The sequence below is a fragment of the Lytechinus pictus genome, chromosome 3 (genome assembly GCF_037042905.1).
Source record: "Lytechinus pictus isolate F3 Inbred chromosome 3, Lp3.0, whole genome shotgun sequence".
NCBI lineage: Eukaryota > Metazoa > Echinodermata > Echinoidea > Temnopleuroida > Toxopneustidae > Lytechinus > Lytechinus pictus.
In genome coordinates this window covers 6,447,069-6,465,651 of record NC_087247.1, presented here as the reverse complement: position 1 = coordinate 6,465,651, position 18,583 = coordinate 6,447,069, and the positions used below count along the sequence as shown (strand labels likewise).

Here is an 18,583-nt window from a genome sequence, read left to right as displayed (position 1 = left end):
ACGATAAAATTTAGTCAAAAAATAAATTTAGGAATATAGAGAAATTAATTTGATGCCAATGTATTCACTCTAACAATTAAAAAAATACATATTTATAACATCAAGACTGTTTTACGGACTCCTCAGCAGACTAATAAAAGAGTTCGCGGTGTAAGGTGAACAAACTTTCTCAGAGTTGGATGTTTACAGTCGAGTCGCGATCGTGGAGGAGGGGAGGGGGGGGGGGGGGCGAAGCGTAATGATCCCACTTCCTTTCCCTTTGTCCTCCCTCATCATACAATCACCTCGTCTTCTCATCCACTTTAAATCTATTCTAATTTTTGCGTATTTTAGCATTCAATTTATAAAAAATGATAGTCTGAAATAATGGCAAGAATGTTGTTTACCGATAAAATACCCGAGTAAGCATATTATATTATTTTTTATCACAAAATACAAATGTGTGCCAATTTTTCTGTTGTACTGTAAAAACCAAGGTGTTTTACATGAACACCACAGTCGTTCTTTTTAGATGACACTCCCTATATACCCTCAAAATTACACCAAGAATGATAATAACAAACAAAGTAAAGATTAATTCATTTAACGCATCAATAGATAAACATCATGTATTTACAGAGTAAGACATATACATATATATTTATGGCATTTAAACAAAATATTTGTAAGAATTACAAACAAGTAGAAACAACTTGCCCTAAAACAATAAAAAAATGATCAAATTAAAGTTGGACGTAAGACGAATGTCAACAGCAATAATAATTATAATAATCATAGCATTTATAAGGCGCTTAATTCCCGAGCTCTCAATTTTCTGATTATTATTAGTTACCAGGATTATAAGAACAAAAGTGTAATCAATAAAAACAATAAATGAATAAATTACCAATTACCAATAAACTAGCTATGCAACTAATGATAATGGTGAGTCTCATCATGCACAGGATCCTAACCAACCATTATGAAAAATACGAGACAATTAACCAACCATTATGAAAAATACGAGACATTTAACCAACCATCTTTTTCGACCGCTACTCCAATTTCTTGAAGAAGACGATACCAATCAGGAAATCCTATCTGATGTCAATGAACTGTAGAAAAAGGTAAGCAATTCAAAGAGTCCTCGCCAGACATGGGATAAAATTCGATGGTATCAAGCTGAAGATAAAGATGATTGTGACGAAGAAATGGAAGGGACTTAAAGAAAGCGATAACTGAGACAAGGAAATAGATACAATCGATATATACCCTTCTATAGAGGATCTGCTTATAAATCACAAACCCATGTGAATAATGTACTTTCATTGCTTTGATTATATTTCAAAATACATAACTTTTTTTTACATTATCTCCGACTCATGACCTACAGAATTATGTTATACAGATGATTGGGTCAGACTAATAAACCATTTGATACATCAACATCACACTGTATCTTTAAGTCTATTCTACCAGTGTATATCATATAGTTAAATAAAGATTAATCTGCCTAAATGTCTTGTAAACTGAGATTCAATTTGCACTTTCAAATTCAGTTCTCCAAATCTGCTACTTTGCCTAACTTACAAAAAATACAGGGGCCGCGGAAGCGGGGGGGGGGGGGCTTCCAAAACCGTGTACAAAAACGTAAAAATGACCATATGATTGTGATTTTTTGCATGGTCAGCCCCCCCCCCCCCCCACTTTGAAAACCGTTCCGCGGCCCTTGAAATAATTTTGCAAGAAAAACGTTTTTATTCATTCTACAGCAAACTTTCATGCTGTATTCTCAAGAGGGCGCTCGCGACTTTAATGCGTAATTCTTATTGCACAACAAATCAACTATCAACAATCTATCTCTATACCGAGTGTGGACAGAGAAGAAACCAAAAGTTGTGATCGCATCATTTCATTGGTCGATTTACATCAGATAAGGCGAAGAAGATCCATTTGTAAACCATTTTATTTCTGCCATTTTCCTCCTGGCAATCATCGCACCTGCGTATTGTAATTAAACATTTGCAATAATATATTCCAATATATATATTTTTGCTGTGCTACAGTATATATTATCTTTAAAAAATACATTGACATTATGTTGACATAAACAAATAGTGCATACAGCTTGCGTATTTCGTATCAACTCAATAATCAGTGATTTATTCATTCGTCCGTAAGAAATGGCATAAATAAATGAATATAACTCTTGGAAAAGACCAAATATCCAGTCACCGTCTCAGTCAAATCAAATTAATTTGGCACAGATCAAGTTCAATCTCATCTTTTTTAATATATATATTTGTATGTTTTATTAAATCATGAAGTCATAAGGTAAACTTACAATATTTACAACTTATTAGATTAAAACATCAGATCAGAGTTATTGTGACAAAAAGCAATATTAACAAAATAAAGCTTAACAAACAAAACAATTCATCCAAAGTCAATTAAAATACATTAAGCAAATAAAAACGATAACAAAAACACAAAAAATAAAGGGGAAAAAGAAAGATGCATGGTTAAATACAAGTAACAAGTAAGTTAAAAAGGCTAAGATTGTACAAAAGTTTTTTACAGGAGGTCCAACATAAAGTGGGAAACTGCAAAACAACAAAGTAAAGGTTCTATCGAGACAGTCCCTATGTAAAATAAAAAAGGATTCAAAACATGTACGGATATTATGAAATAATGATGAAATGATATAAAATGTTGATTGGTTGAAGAAAAAAAAGCTTTTTAAGCTTAGATTTAAAAGAATTAAAATATGAAACCGGTATATGAAATCTGAGGGGGGAAGAGAATTCCAAATAAAAGGTCCTTTGAATCGTTCACATCTTCGAGTTATGTTATATAAAACTATAAATAGGCCTATGTATAAAATTATTTACAGTGAATGTAAACACACGTTTATACGCACATAAACCCTTGATTATAGGTTTTTTTTTTGGTAGTGATCTTTATTATTCATTCAAATAAATTTAATACATACATATATGTATGTTACATATATTACATGTATAATCAATACAGATAATAGGCACAAATGGAAAAAAACTTTTGGATAAGGTAAAACAACAATATATGATATCAATCGCTATAGATGAAATTCCATCATCAGTGCAATATGGTAATGAAATGAAAAATGAAACCCCTTTCAAATAAAATATCATAATTATTAAAGGAAGCGGTTTTGAGAAAATTAATTTAGTATGATTAGTGTTGCTAGATTGATTGACTAACTTTTGAGTGAAGATTTGATTGATTATTCAGAATTTATCACTCTTCACTATAGTCACATGGCACACACTAAAGAATAGTGGGTAACATACTAGTACTATCCACTGTGTTGGGTAATGTATGTTGGTAAAAATATATATATATATTCTGGGCGATTATTATCCAATTCATTTTATTACCCAATTGTTAATTTTTATTACCCAATTTGGGCAGATTTTAACCAATAGTTGTGTGGACAGTATGTTGCCCTGGGTTGGTTAAAAGTTGGGTATTTTTTAACCAACTATTTTAAGAGTGTATAGGAGTCATTTTATTCATTTTTTTGTTTGGGGGGAGGTTGTGATGCAGAATTTGGGTTATATCAAATTTAAATTGAACGAGATCGTTATGTCTTTCTCCCATTTTTTTTTTGGGGGGGGTGGACTGTCAGCCAAAAATGCCACCTCTCTTCGTAGATTCTGCACCTGCACGAGCAGTCAATCAATGATAATTGAGGACGAATATGATAGGCCTATTGCAAAATTGCAAATATACAAGAAGGTTCGCTTTGGTCGTATGATGTTGATCGCTTCGGATTATCTGAATAAAGTATTCCCGTTCAAGTATCAATTCTTTAAACACTCTATTTTAAATTGTGTGTCTGTAATATTGCTTAGATTTATATGGGGGAAAAAAGAAGTCAATATCCAACCAATTTGTGTTGAGAGAATGAAATGAATAAATCACCCTTCTCGCACATGCACAGTAAAAAATAGCACGTTCTTTAAGCCTGTCACTCTAACAACAGGTTGTTTAAACAGTTTAAACAGTTGTTTAAAAAGTTTAAACAGTAGTTGTTCGAGTGACGGATTTACACAACGTGCTTGAAATTTTAAACAGCGTTTTACAGTGCATGATCAATAAAGCACTGAGACTGACATGTATTTACTGCAATCTTGTCGATGGAAGATAGCAACAATCTTTGCTCTCTAGATCTTCGTCTACCGATAAACCTCTCTACACAACGGTATAAACATATCGGTGTAACCCACTTTGCAATCTTCTCCACGATTTATAAACAGTTTTATTGTCTACCATCGGGTCAATAAAACCCATTCTGTCAGCCAAAGGGGGTTGACCGATTCGGGCAGTGGGTTGATACACCAAACATAATGGACAATATGTCGCCACAACCCTTTTGAAAATCGATAATTATACCGGAGCCGTATATAAAGCCGATATAAAGTATCGGAGGAATATTGCCACGGAACAGGAAAGGGATTGATAATTGCAGGCATGATAGCGTGTTCTTAGTCCTGTTGACTTGTAACGACATCTTTTTGAAGAATTAAACCCTTTCGTGGTTTGGAATATTGGATCCTGCTCGTCTATAATTGCATCAATTAGTGGAACCAGCGTTGACTTGAACTGAAGTTTAGAATTGTTCGAGATAGTCGCATTTTCTTCTTCAAGTGACAAGATGGCGACAAGACCGTCTCTTCTTCACGCAATATAAGCTCTCAGTAATAACGTGATAATTTGCTCACTCTCTTGTTCCCTATTCATTACTCGCATGTAAGCTGACTTTAATTATGGCGTATTAAGTCGCAAAGACTCCAGTCCATTTTATTTGTTCATGTAAGCATTGCACGATGTGTTATTTCGCGAGTGTATATTACATATATTTGCGAGAATTACGGAAAACAAGCAGTCCATAAGTTTGTGATGGAGACGGAGGATGGATGTTAATTGAAGAGCTGGTCTGGAAATACAGGTAAATATACTTACATGTATTTTTTTTCACACTGTTAAGACACCGTTTGGTATCATTTTCATTGTGTAAATATACACAGTGAAGCATGAAATGTATGCATCAATAATTGCAATGTGCAAACATTATCATCGTGTGGGCGATTTCTCGGTTTATAATATCAATGCAAACAAAACATTATAAATCACCAATTGGAGTCTCTCATGTAGTAGATATAACATCAAAGTGTGAGACTTTTTATCGAGTTAATGTCGTGCAGTGTTTGATCGTTAATTCTTTACTTTTCATCGTTTATCTTTTAAATCAAGTCACCAAGATAGTAGGCCTATGGCCATGAAGATCCCGAGGATAGAATGGTGATATAGAACTGACGATTATAAAAACAAAGGTAAGACATAGACATTGTTTATTAACTGATAATTAGTTGTTGACGTAATGACACTGATGATATTGAGAATTTTGCATAAGAATATATTGAAACTTTTCGTTTGTCATCAATCACATTGAGTAGAATTCTGATATGACGACCTTAGGGTGACGCCATTATTTTCTGAATTGAATAGTATCATAGTATCACCATCATCATCATCATCATCATTATCAAGATAATCTTCATCATCTTCATCATCAGCATCATCATCATCATCATCATGACCACCACCACCTCCACCACCATCATCACCATCATTGTCGTCTTGATCATCATTATTATCATCATCATCATCATCATCATCATAATTATTATCATCATCACCACCATTATCATCATCATCATAATCATTATCATCATCACCACCATCATCATCATCATCATAGTTACTCATCATCATCAACACCACCATTACCACCTGCACGGGTGGTAATTTACTAAACTAGATATGAAGAATATAAATCTCCGAGAGACATGTAGCTCATATTTCCGTCTTTCTTTGACACAAATCATTAGGTTAAGACTTCAATGCCGAAATCAGAATGACGACGACAGCGATGCTACAAAAACGCAAGGTAAAATAATGTTATTATTTCAATATCGGCATTGCCGATCATTGTTATCATTTCTCCTGTATTTAAAATGGAATGAGAATGAAACATTTCCTGTAGTCCCCCATTATGTTCTCATCTTTCGTTTTTTTTTGAAGTGGTTTTTTTAATATTGTGCATTTTCTACACGGTAAAAACGCTGTTTAAAATCTTAAACAACACTGTTTACAGTAGATGTGTAACAGTTTAAACAACCATGCTTTATTTATTGAAGATTATTGAAAATTAAACTTTATTACTTGGATTTTTTTAAACATTTGTTCAAGCTGTTAAACGACGACTGCATAGTTCCGATATACATGCAATATAGTAAATAGAGCGTTGTACTATTTAAAAAAATGCGTTGTTGCTGAGTATAATTTTAGATTGAGAATAATTATTGCTATAATTATCGCTTGGAATCATATCACATTTTTTAATGATATGTGGTATACATTATACGTCCATTTATTCCGTTGAATCGCAATATCATTTCATTTTATCTTTTAACAATCACAATATGCGTTTATTCTAAATAATCTTATTTGAGACATGGGATACGATAGTTTTTTTTTTCAATGATGAATAATATTGGGCACTCTGTGCACGAATATATACATGATGCATAAATCAAATTGTAATGCAGTTTGTGACATTATTCATATTTTTATTCTGAGATTTTTGTGAAGCCATAGCCTGTTGGCTTTTCAAATTATTCATATTGACTGTTTTTTTAAATCACCATTCGAATGGTATGTAATTTTGGGTCAAACAACAGTTGATATGTTCGGTAATTCATGTGATGTAATGCTATTATTTTTTATATGAAAGTGCAATGAAATATTATCGTTTCAATCATTCTGTTTCCGCCCTTATTTTTCTTTTTCTAGCGTGACAAGGCTCAGGAGCAGCTTCGGGGTCGAATGAGACAGCGGAGAGAAGGTGAGTTGCTTTTTAACTTAAACATAACACCTTTCTCCCGGCCCAATGAGTAAAATAATTGAAGCCCCCCCCCCCCCACACACACACACAACGCACGCACATATATACACGCGTACACGATGCTCCATTATTTTTACGAGAATTATGTAGTTGTTCACCCTTCTTTAAATAAATCTGATTAGAACTGATATTGTGATCACTAAGCGTTTATGAAAGATTACCAAAAAACCCCTAATACAAATATTTGTAACCATTGGCATAAGAACAGGGCGGCATCCCCGTTTAATAAAATAACTTTTTTCATTCCCATTTCTTCACCCTTTCTGCGTCTTTTAAAAAAATATTTAACTTTCAACCTTTCTTCTTTTTTTACTCATTGGAAAAAAAAACATAATGGTGGTCGCCCCTGTCCCCTAAATCGCCGCCCCTGATTGAGTGGATATTCATTCTTTTATTTATTTATTTTTTTACAGTAATAAATGGATATGTGCCCAAATAAATAACAAATTGTATAAAATAATTATTATCATCAATACACGTTATGAAATGTGATTCATTTTGTACTTCCATCATTCATTATTTCAAAGGACCTGGGACCTCATCTACACTACTCCAAACCAGGCGAAGAAACGCTTTCCGCGATACCGCTAAATTATCAGGCGGTATGGCAAACCAACCACCATCACTATCCGTGACACCGGGAGATCTGTTGGGTAGTAACTACACGTCTTGGTAAGTTACCATGGAAACATGATGATTCAGTATAATGTATGGGTAGGTTACCATGGAAACAATATTATTCATTCAATAGTCAATGTGGAAATAACATGAAATGCGCCGCACTGATTATCAATACAGTCACGTGTCTGATATATTAAAAATAATCATATTTCTATACTAGTCTAATTACTACCGAACTCTGATGAACTTTCTCGATTGTCAAAATTTTGAAGATTTTCTTTTGTTACTGTATCTATATTTTTATGTAAATGATTCAAACCAGAACATCTGATTGAATAAAGGTTTTTATGTTGGTATTCTGTAATAAGGTAACCCATTGTGCTTTTTAAAATAATCATTTTATTTGGCTTTAATTTTTTTTCCATCACATATCCCCCGCCCCCTGCCCTAGTTTACACGATACCTGTAGGATCTTTATCTTTATTATCTCGTTATTGATGTTGCAGTACCAAGCCCTTTAAAAGTGATATATTTTCCTTCTTTCAAGTGATAATGTTTTATTCATACTATTTTACAGGGGCGGACCCAGGATTTCCCAAAAGGGGGGGGGGGGCACATTTTCTGGAGGAAAATTGGTCAAGCGAAAAAAAAAAACCCTAACATTTAAGGTCATTTCGTCCACGAAAAAATTTGACAAGCAAAAAACAACAAAAAATGATCCTCACTTTCAAAGGGGGGGGGGCACGGTTGGGTAAAAACGGCATATTAAAAATGTTGATCATGGCTCTCAAAGGGGGGGGGGGGTGCACGGGCCAGATGTGCCCCCCCCCCCCCTGGATCCGCCACTGTTTCGAGTGATAATGTTTTATTCATACTAGTTTACACTTTTCTATTTACAGGCAACCTAAGATGTCACATTCCTCTGGTGAGGGTGGGGTTGTTTCGGATCGAATGTTTTCTCAAGTAAAGGGTGCGGATCCAGTCCCGATGGGCGAGCTGATCAAGCGAGTACTGCAAAGGAAAGTGGATAACCTGGAATTAGGCTCGACCATCTTGCCTCTTGGGTATGTTATTTAGAAGTTTATGAATATAAGGGCGGGGAGAATAAGTTGATTTGTCGGGACGTTCTCGAAAACACAATTACCAAACTTTGCATCATTAACATACTTACATTAATAATTAGCATTTTTGTATCCTCATCATTATCATATAGATTTATCGTTTTACTTTGAGTTTTCTAAAAATATTTTTTTGGCTTAGATATAGGGGCCCGTTTTGTAAAATATCTCGTGTTGTTAAAATAACTTTAAATATGTATGAAATATATCATTATGATAGCAATCTTTATAAATTCACGGTCGTTTTGACTCTGAATACAAGGTTATAATCCGTTTTTGTTGGGGATGGGCGAACGATCCTTAATCTCTGCCGGAATATTTTCCCCTGGATTTTACCTACGATATAGGCCCCTCATATTATTGCAATTAGGGTTGTCATTCGGAGGAATAGGGGCATCGTTTATTACACCCCCTGAATCTATACACAGCTCGCCCATTATTTTTTTTTAAATCTCACCACTTTCAATTCTAAGGGACTGATTTAAGTTAAAATGTTACATCTGTGAAGTATTGATAGTTTTATTTCCGAATTATCATGATTACATTTTGGACTTAGTTGTTTCATTTGATTTTTTTGTTTCTGTTCAACTTTGGATTTTAGGAGCGTCAAGTCTCGTCATGTTCCGTATGCACTCCGTCACAGCTCTCATGTCAAGTAAGTCCAAGAACAGATCCAGATCATAGATTTTTTTTTGGGGGGGTAATAGATTTTCGAACATGTAGAAGTTTATACAAATACACCCTCATTCAGTACAGATAATACGTCATATTTTGGTTAAGGTGGAAGGGCGACTTTTGTTGAAAAAAAAATGAGATGCCCATCCAGTTTTTATTGTCCGAGTCCGATGTTCCTCCACCTGTGCCCTCACTGAAACTTAAGGGATGGGGGGGGGGGGTGTTCATTCGGGCATCCGACACGTTTCTTACCGGGTGTGTCCCTTTTTACCATTCTCGCAAAAGGGTGCATTGTCACGCGACTAAATTTTGCTACCTTAACTATCGGAGATATATCTCAAATCACGCAGACGATTATATTCGGTAACTAAACCGTGGAGTATTAATATAAGCCAAATCAGAATCTTTTTGTTTATCGCTTTCTTTAATTTTTTGGTGAAGGAAAGGAACGAAATTAACAGGGCAAGAGGAATATAGGCGGACAAAAATATGTTAAAGAAAAATGGCTTATTTTATTTACACAATATCTCGTATATGTATCCATTATAATGAACTCTTTCAAAACAAGACGTTTAATAGCTAGTGAATTATCTATTATTCGCAGGAAAATTGTAGGGACGATGTCCAATCAAAAAGCGAAGGAGAATGTCAACAAATCCGTCGTCGTCGTCGACAACAAAGAAACTGATGCCAGAAGTAAGCAACGTCTTTTAGGAAGTCACGCCAAAGTAAAGAACCCGTTAAAACCTCTACGGCTGGTTGACTGTAAACCTTCTTTACAGGACGACCCTATAAGATGTGATGCTTCCAAAATATCCACAAAGACGGATGAGCCTCGGACATCATCATGTGGTCAATCTTATCCTAATCTGATACTTACAAGAGTGAAAGAGACGTCGGGTGCGAAGGTGGCGCTGCAGCATCGCGACTCAAGGAAGCAAACCTTGAACAAAACGACGATGCAACAGCCAAAACCTCTACCGTCGATCAAATCCGCCACTTCCGGCAAGCTGGACAAGAACTCGACGAGTCGTTTGTTAGCGGATGCAGTCATCAAGAGCAAAACAAGGTGTTCTTCGGGTGATGATATCATCAATCTGAAAACAGCCCAGTCGGAGGCGATCCAGAAACTCGAAGATACGGGCCAGCCAACATTGCTTGGGACACCGAGGAGATTCACGCATAGGATGGTGAGGTTCAAGAGTAGCCTGGGTAAGGTGGACAAACTGTCGGCCATACAGGAAGATAAAGGACTCGCAAAGGCCAGCAAACAATATGGTTTGAAGCAAACCCCGTCGATTTCAGGTCCGAGGTCGGCAGCCTTGAAGGGTATTCTGCCAAACGCTGCTTCCGTTTCGGAGAGGACCGCAGACGTTGGGTGATATAGGACACCTACAACATCGATGGCCTCGTTCTTTCCAAAAGTTTACGAATAATTCATGTAGATATTCATATGTTAGTGAATATAAGCAGAAAAACATTCCATGCATGAATGCCTAATGAAACTTGCTCCTTTTGGGTATAAGAACAGCTTGAAACATGATAGGCCAAATGATAAAATTAACATGACGATTTTTAATGAAATATTTTGTTATAAATACATTTTTATGCCTAAATTTAATGATAATGTTTGAAAATATAGAATAACATTTGACCTTCCACATTCCAGTAGTTCTTAAACTACTTTTCTTTACTTTGAATAGTCCCGATCAGAGCGTGTACTTTCTCTTATTCGTCACATTATATATATTTATTTCTGAAGTACTTTTGACCATTTTTCCTTGCTCATATCTTGCCACTTGGGATTATGCTTATACTTAATATTAGAAAAACTGATTAGCAGCCAAGGAATGACTATTTTTTTTTAAATATATGCAAAGGTTGAATCTAACGAGTTAAAATTAAGTGCTCGCATGGAGGACAGCCTAACATTTTGAAAATGTGGTCACTTTTCGGTTTATTAATTACGAGGTCAGTTCCAACTTTGTTCTAAAGCTATATGAAAACCGAGTTGGTAATATCATACTATTAAAGGAAATATTTTCTCTGATAAAAAGTGTTGACCTCAGAATCATATAGATACAGGACTGCTGTGAGTAATTTCAGTATATATTTTTTTACCAACTACGCAAAAAAGCACAGATTTTCTATAATTATGATCTACAAAAATACTTTATTATTGACCATCTACACGTTAAAATGACATGATCTACAAATCTTTGATATAAATGTATCTCAAACTGTACATTTTTTCAGCAATTCATTGGAAATGAAGTTAAAAAAACGTATTCATGAAGTAAATGTATTTCATATAAGTCTAAATATAGACTTAAGCCATCAGTGAAATCTACGCCATGAAGCATAATATGGATATTAACAGGAATGAAATTTATACGTTACAGTGTATTAAACCTCTTTACAAATTATTTTATCAAGTAGAAATAATTCCTACGCAATGGTATCAGGGGCGGATCCAGGATTTTCCAAAAGGGGGCAGAAAAAAGGTCTTCACTTAATTTTTACTTTACAAATTTTTAATTTTGCTTCTCAAAGGGGGGGGGGGACGTGCCCCCCCCCTGGATCCGCACCTGAATGGTATGATATACGATTATTAATACCGAATTACACCATGTATACAGATATACATGTACATATATATATATATATATATATATATATATATATATAAGAAATATTGCATGCACGATACATTTAAAATAGTATATTTTGATCAATGTATATGAGTTATTTTAAAGTACAATATGAATAAAATTTATTCTTTCTTTTGAAGATTTTAATTGTGTCCTGATTTCAAATTCTTATAGCCTGCACTCTGAAAGACAAACAAAATCTACGCCTATCTACAAGAAGACAGACTATAAATCAAACCATTTTGTAGAATCGCATCCAACGATACGACGATTATACTTCCATACTTTTCAGCCTCGATTATTCCATCCACAATTTAGTTTTATTTTCAAAATAATACCTGAAAGTACAATTACGAAAATGTTTACATTAAAAGAATATATAATAGCATCGGCCAATTATAAATTGCATTAATTACTTCAAGGACAAGTCCACCCCAACAAAAAGTTGGATTGAATAAAAAGAGAAAAATCAAAGAAGCATAACACTGAAAGTTTCATCAAAATCGGTTGGAAAATAAGAAAGTTATGACATTTTAAAGTTTCGCTTAATTTCACAAAACAATTATATTCACACCCTGGTCAGTATGCAAATGAGGAGACTGATGACATCATCCACTCGTATTTCACTAACATGAAATATGAATTATTCGAATTTTCTCCTGGTCATGTGAAACAAACGTTTATTCCTCCCTGAACATGTGGAATTACCACTTTTAACATTCTGTGGTACAAACAAGAGGGTCCTTGTTGTCAAATGAGTAAAAATTGAATTATTGTATAATTCAAACAATAAAAAACAAAAGAAATACTAGTAGTAAGGGACATCATCGATTCTCTCATTTGCATATCAATGAGTTGGGCATATATAACTGTTTTGTGAAAAATGAGCTAAACTTTGAAATGTCATAACTTTCTTATTTTACATCCGATTTTGATGAAATTTTCAGTATTATGCTTCTTTGATTTTTCTCTGTTGATTCAAATAACTTTTTTTTCTGGGGTGAACTTGACTTTTAATAAAGGGAAGGGAAAGATGATGGCCCCGTAGCAAAAAATATATATATTATGGTAACTGCATAGTCACTACTAACTACAGTGGTAAAAATATTTAACGGTCGATGAAAACCAAGGCTTCATTTGAAAGCTATATCACTGGATAAAAGCTACAATTAGAGTAACTTTAAAGGACAAGTCCACCCCAACAACAAGTTGATTTGAACAAAAAGAGAAAAATCCAACAAGCATAACGCTGAAAATTTCATCAAAGTCGGATGTAAAATAAGAAAGTTATGACATTTTAAAATTTCGCTTAATTTCACACAAACAGTTATGTGCACATCCCGGTCACTATTTCTTTTGTATTAATTGTATTACATGAAATATGCTGATTTTCTCCCCATTGTCCTGTGAAACAAAGTTTCATTTCTCCCTGAACATGTGGAATTACCATTGTTTAACATTTTATGGTTCAGTCAAGTTGGTCCTTATTGTCATATCTGTAAAAAATGAAATTATGTATAATTCGAACAATAAATAACAAAGGAAATAATGAGTGAGGGACATCGTCGATTCTGTCAGTTGCATGTACTAAATTGTGCATGTAACTATTTTGTGAAAAATAAGCAAAACTTTAAAGTGTCATAACTTTCTTATTTTACATCCAATATTGATGAAATTTTCAGCATTATACTTGTCTGATTTTTCTCTATTGATTCAAATCAAAAAATTTCTGAGGTACACTTGACCTTTAATGAAATGGGGCCTTAAATTCTAGTAAATTGAATCTTCATATTTTTTTCACCAGGACTGTGTAGATACACTATCAAGATTTATTTAGAGATGGATAAAATGTACGGGCAAATATCATAAGTGAGGTTAAAGGTTTCGCAGTGTAATTCAATACGCATCATTATAAAATATTGTAATATTATTTCAGTTAACAGGTAATGCATAAAAAGGTTAATAATGAAAATATCATGCATCAACGACATTATGAACGGGTACTAAAAAGTTGGCATTAATCATATTCCCAGTCTTTCATGATTCTCCCAAAGCCAGTCGTGGTATTTGTTAAGCATATGATCCTGGGGTTTGACCTATAAAATACAAACAGAGGCAAAATGAATAAAGTTGAAATGATTTTCACTTTTTTTAAATATGAGTTGGAGATTTTTCCATGAATAATATTGAAAATGTGATACGTACCATGATATCATATTAGAAGTGGGTAAGTTGATTATGTCTCTATTTATCGAGAAATATCAAAACGTTTATTCATGCATATATGCATGTTTTTTTCTCCATCCCATGCTAATATTTCTAAATTTTTAAATGATTAAAACCAAGAGGGGGCTTTTTAGATATATAATATTTTGTTTAAAAAAAAATAATAAAAATGAAAGAGGAATTTCATCCGGATATACCAACTAACTCAACTTCTCTTTAAAGTGCATATTTTTAAAGGAGCATTCAAGATAAGCAAACAATGGTTTCAACATTTCCCGAGCTAATTGTACACGAGTCAGAATATCTGTATCGTAAAAAAGAGCTTGACTCAACTCACTATTTCATCCATTTTTAAATGATCATCCTAAAGATGGATGTACAAGCATCCGAATCTTTTTTAGTAACCAATAAAAATACCCGATGAAAATACTAAAAAGAACAATGTGAAATTTGAAAAGAATGAAACCATGCATGCATGGACAAATATGAAAATATCATAATGAGCAATAAACAATAATGTGATCACGCCCAAAGAAATATAATTTAATATCGAAAAGGACGAAGGTGGGTGGGGAATTGAAAGACAGACTGAAAAAAACATAATAACGAGAGAGAGTGACAAGATAAATAGGGGAAGGGAGGGACAGGACAGAATATTGGATGGAACTTGAGAGTCAAGGGAACAGGTGCGGATCCAGGGGCGGGGCGGGTCTCCACCCTACCAATGATTTTTACTGAAAATGGTTTCCATTAGTATAACTTTTTTTGGGGGGAGGGTAGCCATATTTTGGGGAAAAAGTGGCCCCACCTCTTTGATGGATCCCGGATTCGCCGGGGGAACATTTTTGTAATAGTGAAATAAATTATTGATAGAATTATTTTTAAAAAGAAATTCTTACCTCTTTCCATTCATTGACACAGAAGATTCTATAGGAATCGTTGCCATATTTTCCAATGCCGGGTAACTCAATGGGGTACGTCCAACTTTTAGTCAAATATGCATCTACATGAGAGAAGAATTATTCAAAAACTTTATTTCACTTTACAATAGATGGATTTAACATGAAGAAAAATAGGATACAGGCAAATCAAATCATGTAAAATGAAGTTATGAAGTTTCATAACATTTTGCTATAATTACCATGAAACATAAGTTTTCGTATATTGAAGGTTCATCTTTGATTAAGATATATTGACGTTAAAAAAAAAACAATGATCGTAAATGAAGCATCCGACCAGTAGGCCTATATAAAATATTCATAAATATCGTACAGATATAAAGTAAATGTTGTGTATTGATTAAACGGCATGTTAACCGAACCCTCATTTCATCCATTATTTTGTACAACTATATACATTTCTCGTTATTTCAGAATTTAAAATAAGTGTAATCTATAAAAGCCCCCCCCCCCCCCGCCCCCCTTTCACCCCTCTCTCCCCTTGACCTTTAATCATGTTAATAATTACCAGAGAATCGAATGAGCATCTTGGCGCGTTTTTCATGAAGGCCCAGTGGTTGAATCAGATCAGCGATCAGTTGCCAGTCAGCTGATCGAGTCTTTTCCGCTGTGTCCCATTTTTCAAAGAACCGCCAGAGAACAGGGATGGCTTTCGATCCTTCAATTAAGTTTTAAAAAATCGAAAATGAATATAATTTTACTTTATATTACTCCAGCCCGCATCAATAAAAATGAAACAAATTATTTCTTTAAAAAAGTTGGGAGGCGGTAAACCATAAGCGCATATACATTCGTAATTCCGAAGCTTCGTTATTCCGAAGGTTCGGATATTCCGAAGGTTCGTAATTCCGAAATTTTGTTAGTCCGAAAACGAAATGAGGTTCGTAATTCCGAAGGTTCGTTAATCCGAAAAAGAAATGAGGTTCGTAATTCCGAAGGTTCGTTAGTCCGAAAACTAAATGATTAAGTGACCTTATTTCGTTTTCGGACTAACGAACCTTCGGAACAACGAACCTTATTTCGTTTTTGGATTAACGAACCTTCGGAACATCGAACCATATTTCGTTTTCGGATTATCGAACCTTCGGAATAACGAGCCTTCGGAATAACGCCACAAATGTTCGGATTAACGAACCCTTTTACGTTTTCGGATTAACGAAGATCGAGGTATAGGCAATTTACGTGTTTCGGAATTACGAACCTTCGGAATAAAGAACCTTCGGAATTACGAACCTTCAGAATTACGAAGTGTAACCGATTACAAGACACATGCATGACAAGACATGATAACAGATTGCTTCCTCTTCTGTTTGAAAATCAGAGTTTGTTTTGGCCTTTATCAGAGTATTGATTGATGGATTTTATCAGACTACCGCTGCAGTGAAAACCACGCTCAGTAGGCTGTTTCTGACAGCATTAAGGGGCGGTACCAGATTTTGTTTTTCTTGAAAAATTTGAGAAAGATCACAGTGCATGGGATTCTCTCTTCGTTCCCTTGCCTGTGATGTGCCGCCCCTGTAGCTATGTGAAAGCAACATTACACGAGACGGATTCAAATATTATTACGTCGACACGACGAGAGAAAATATCTTTCCAAATTGACTCTTGTCGACATGACGAGAGAAAATATCTTGCCAAATTGAATCTTTAAAAAAGTATGTCGAAATGAAAAAAAAACAGGTTCGTCATGGAGAGAAATAAAAGGTTATCTTAATTGTTAAGCCGTGGAATTATAAATAAGTTTAAAGTCATCAATGTGAGGTACGTTATCTTGCTAATTCGATTTATGAAAATTATGTCGCGTATGTCGACATGTAACTAAATAAGTCGACTTCGTAAAATATATCGATATAAGATCAGGTTTTCAAAGTCAACATGGAAAAACAATATATCTCTAGGTGGGGGTGACACTTTTTAAGCTTTAATTTTCAAAATCTTTGTGTTACATCAGGAAGATTCCTCACCCTTGGTTCTGTTGAGGAAGATGGTAGCGACGAGATGTTTCCATGGATCATGGAACAAGCTTTCTTGCACCAGGTTGTACGGTGATCGAGGCGGAGTCCACTGCGTGGAGGAGGTGGTAGATGAATTACTCGAATTCGATGACGGTTGTAAGACACTGCTCCTCATAAAGTAAGGGCTCTTCCTCGTAACGGAGGTCGTCACCGTCGATGTGCCTGAACGTGAAGAGCGGACCCGGTGAACACGACGAGAGGCGTTCCCAGTCCTTTGGGCTGGAAAATATATGATAAAAACAAATCGTTCAATAGAATATCAAAGAAAGGCTGTTTTTAACTAAACTATTTGATCTTCGTTTAGGGGTTTCCGTCTTCAAAAAAAAGAGAAAAAAAAAATATCTATGTCTTTATCTCCCTTTTATGTTAAGAGATACAGAAGGTATTATCGTTTCTTAAACATAAATAAATCACCTCTTGCCAAATCTCCATCAACTTCTAAATAAATTGGAGCCTATGTTTTTGCTGTGATTGTTTAATTACCGCATCGATAGATATTTGGCCTTTGCCGGTCCCCTAATTGGTTTAACCCTTTCCTTTTGTCATTATATTGACTTATCATGTATTTATCGTTTTCTTTGTATTATTCATATTGCATTCATGTTTTCTTGTTCTTTTTAATGGATGAATGAAGTGAATTTGAAAATAGGATTAGAATTTGTTGAAATTTGAAAGTATGTACAGTTTTATTATGAAGATATCCGGGTCGAATTTGCTTCGTAAAATTGAGTTGATACCGTTATCGGTTCTGTGAAGTATAAAGCACAAGTCAACCCCTATGCTATTTAATTTCTGGCTAATGAAATCTTAACTTATATTCGTCTTTTAAAAGCCTTAAGAAATGTTAAAAGATCACGGAACGATTTAGTTGGTGTATGCCGCCATGTGGCAAGTCGTTTTTTCTTATCAAGAATGTAAGAATTCGATTTCTAGCTATGATTTTTTTATATATGTATATCAACTTATCAAGAAATATAGGATTCAATGATAAAACGGCTTACCAAACGTCGAGGTGTGACAAATCTCTATGTCGAGCATACACGCACGATGATCTGAAAAGTTTGATTCATCAGATTCAACTTAAAGGGGAAGTTCATCCTGAAGAAACGTTTGTTGTAAAAATAGCAGAAAAATAATAAAAAAATATTGGTGAAGGTTTGAGGAAAATCCTTTAAAGATTAAGAAAGTCACACAATATGTTAATATAATATAAAAGGCATGAATTTCATTTTTTTAATGGTTCCTGATTTCTTATTTTTGTTTTCTATTCACGATCGGGTGTGAAATGATTTGCCTATTGATATACAAAAAGTACAGTAAAAACCAT

General features: G+C 34.4%; 2 protein-coding genes across 2 annotated transcripts; one reads left to right on the top strand and one right to left on the bottom strand.

Annotated features, from left to right (window-relative positions):
• Positions 1 to 4,456: 4,456 nt before the first annotated feature.
• LOC129257926 (uncharacterized) lies at positions 4,457 to 11,899 on the top strand. The gene is made up of 8 exons (XM_054896368.2): positions 4,457 to 4,972; positions 5,278 to 5,357; positions 5,916 to 5,974; positions 6,880 to 6,931; positions 7,519 to 7,663; positions 8,512 to 8,676; positions 9,332 to 9,385; positions 10,010 to 11,899. Exons 3-8 carry the CDS (start codon positions 5,942 to 5,944, stop codon positions 10,785 to 10,787), a joined length of 1,227 nt encoding a protein of 408 aa, XP_054752343.2. The 5' UTR covers positions 4,457 to 4,972; positions 5,278 to 5,357; positions 5,916 to 5,941; the 3' UTR covers positions 10,788 to 11,899.
• Positions 11,900 to 13,747: 1,848 nt separating this feature from the next.
• LOC135153721 (methyl-CpG-binding domain protein 4-like) lies at positions 13,748 to 18,345 on the bottom strand. Its single transcript, XM_064097838.1, has 5 exons — positions 18,258 to 18,345; positions 17,206 to 17,475; positions 15,750 to 15,899; positions 15,182 to 15,285; positions 13,748 to 14,152 (listed from the first exon to the last, which is right to left on the bottom strand). Exons 1-5 carry the CDS (start codon positions 18,292 to 18,294, stop codon positions 14,078 to 14,080), a joined length of 636 nt encoding a protein of 211 aa, XP_063953908.1. The 5' UTR covers positions 18,295 to 18,345; the 3' UTR covers positions 13,748 to 14,077.
• Positions 18,346 to 18,583: the final 238 nt, after the last annotated feature.

Bases quoted from the DNA above. Each gene is read 5' to 3' on its own strand.
- LOC129257926 (XM_054896368.2), top strand. From the start codon at position 5,942: ATGACGACGACAGCGATGCTACAAAAACGCAAG. The intron at 6,932-7,518 runs GTGAGTTGCTTT...ATTATTTCAAAG, and splicing joins AATGAGACAGCGGAGAGAAG to GACCTGGGACCTCATCTACA. The intron at 7,664-8,511 runs GTAAGTTACCAT...TTCTATTTACAG, and splicing joins GGTAGTAACTACACGTCTTG to GCAACCTAAGATGTCACATT.
- LOC135153721 (XM_064097838.1), bottom strand. From the start codon at position 18,294: ATGCTCGACATAGAGATTTGTCACACCTCGACGTTTG. The intron at 15,286-15,749 runs GTAATTATTAAC...TCTCTCATGTAG, and splicing joins GATGCTCATTCGATTCTCTG to ATGCATATTTGACTAAAAGT. The intron at 14,153-15,181 runs GTAAGAATTTCT...TGTATTTTATAG, and splicing joins GTGTCAATGAATGGAAAGAG to GTCAAACCCCAGGATCATAT.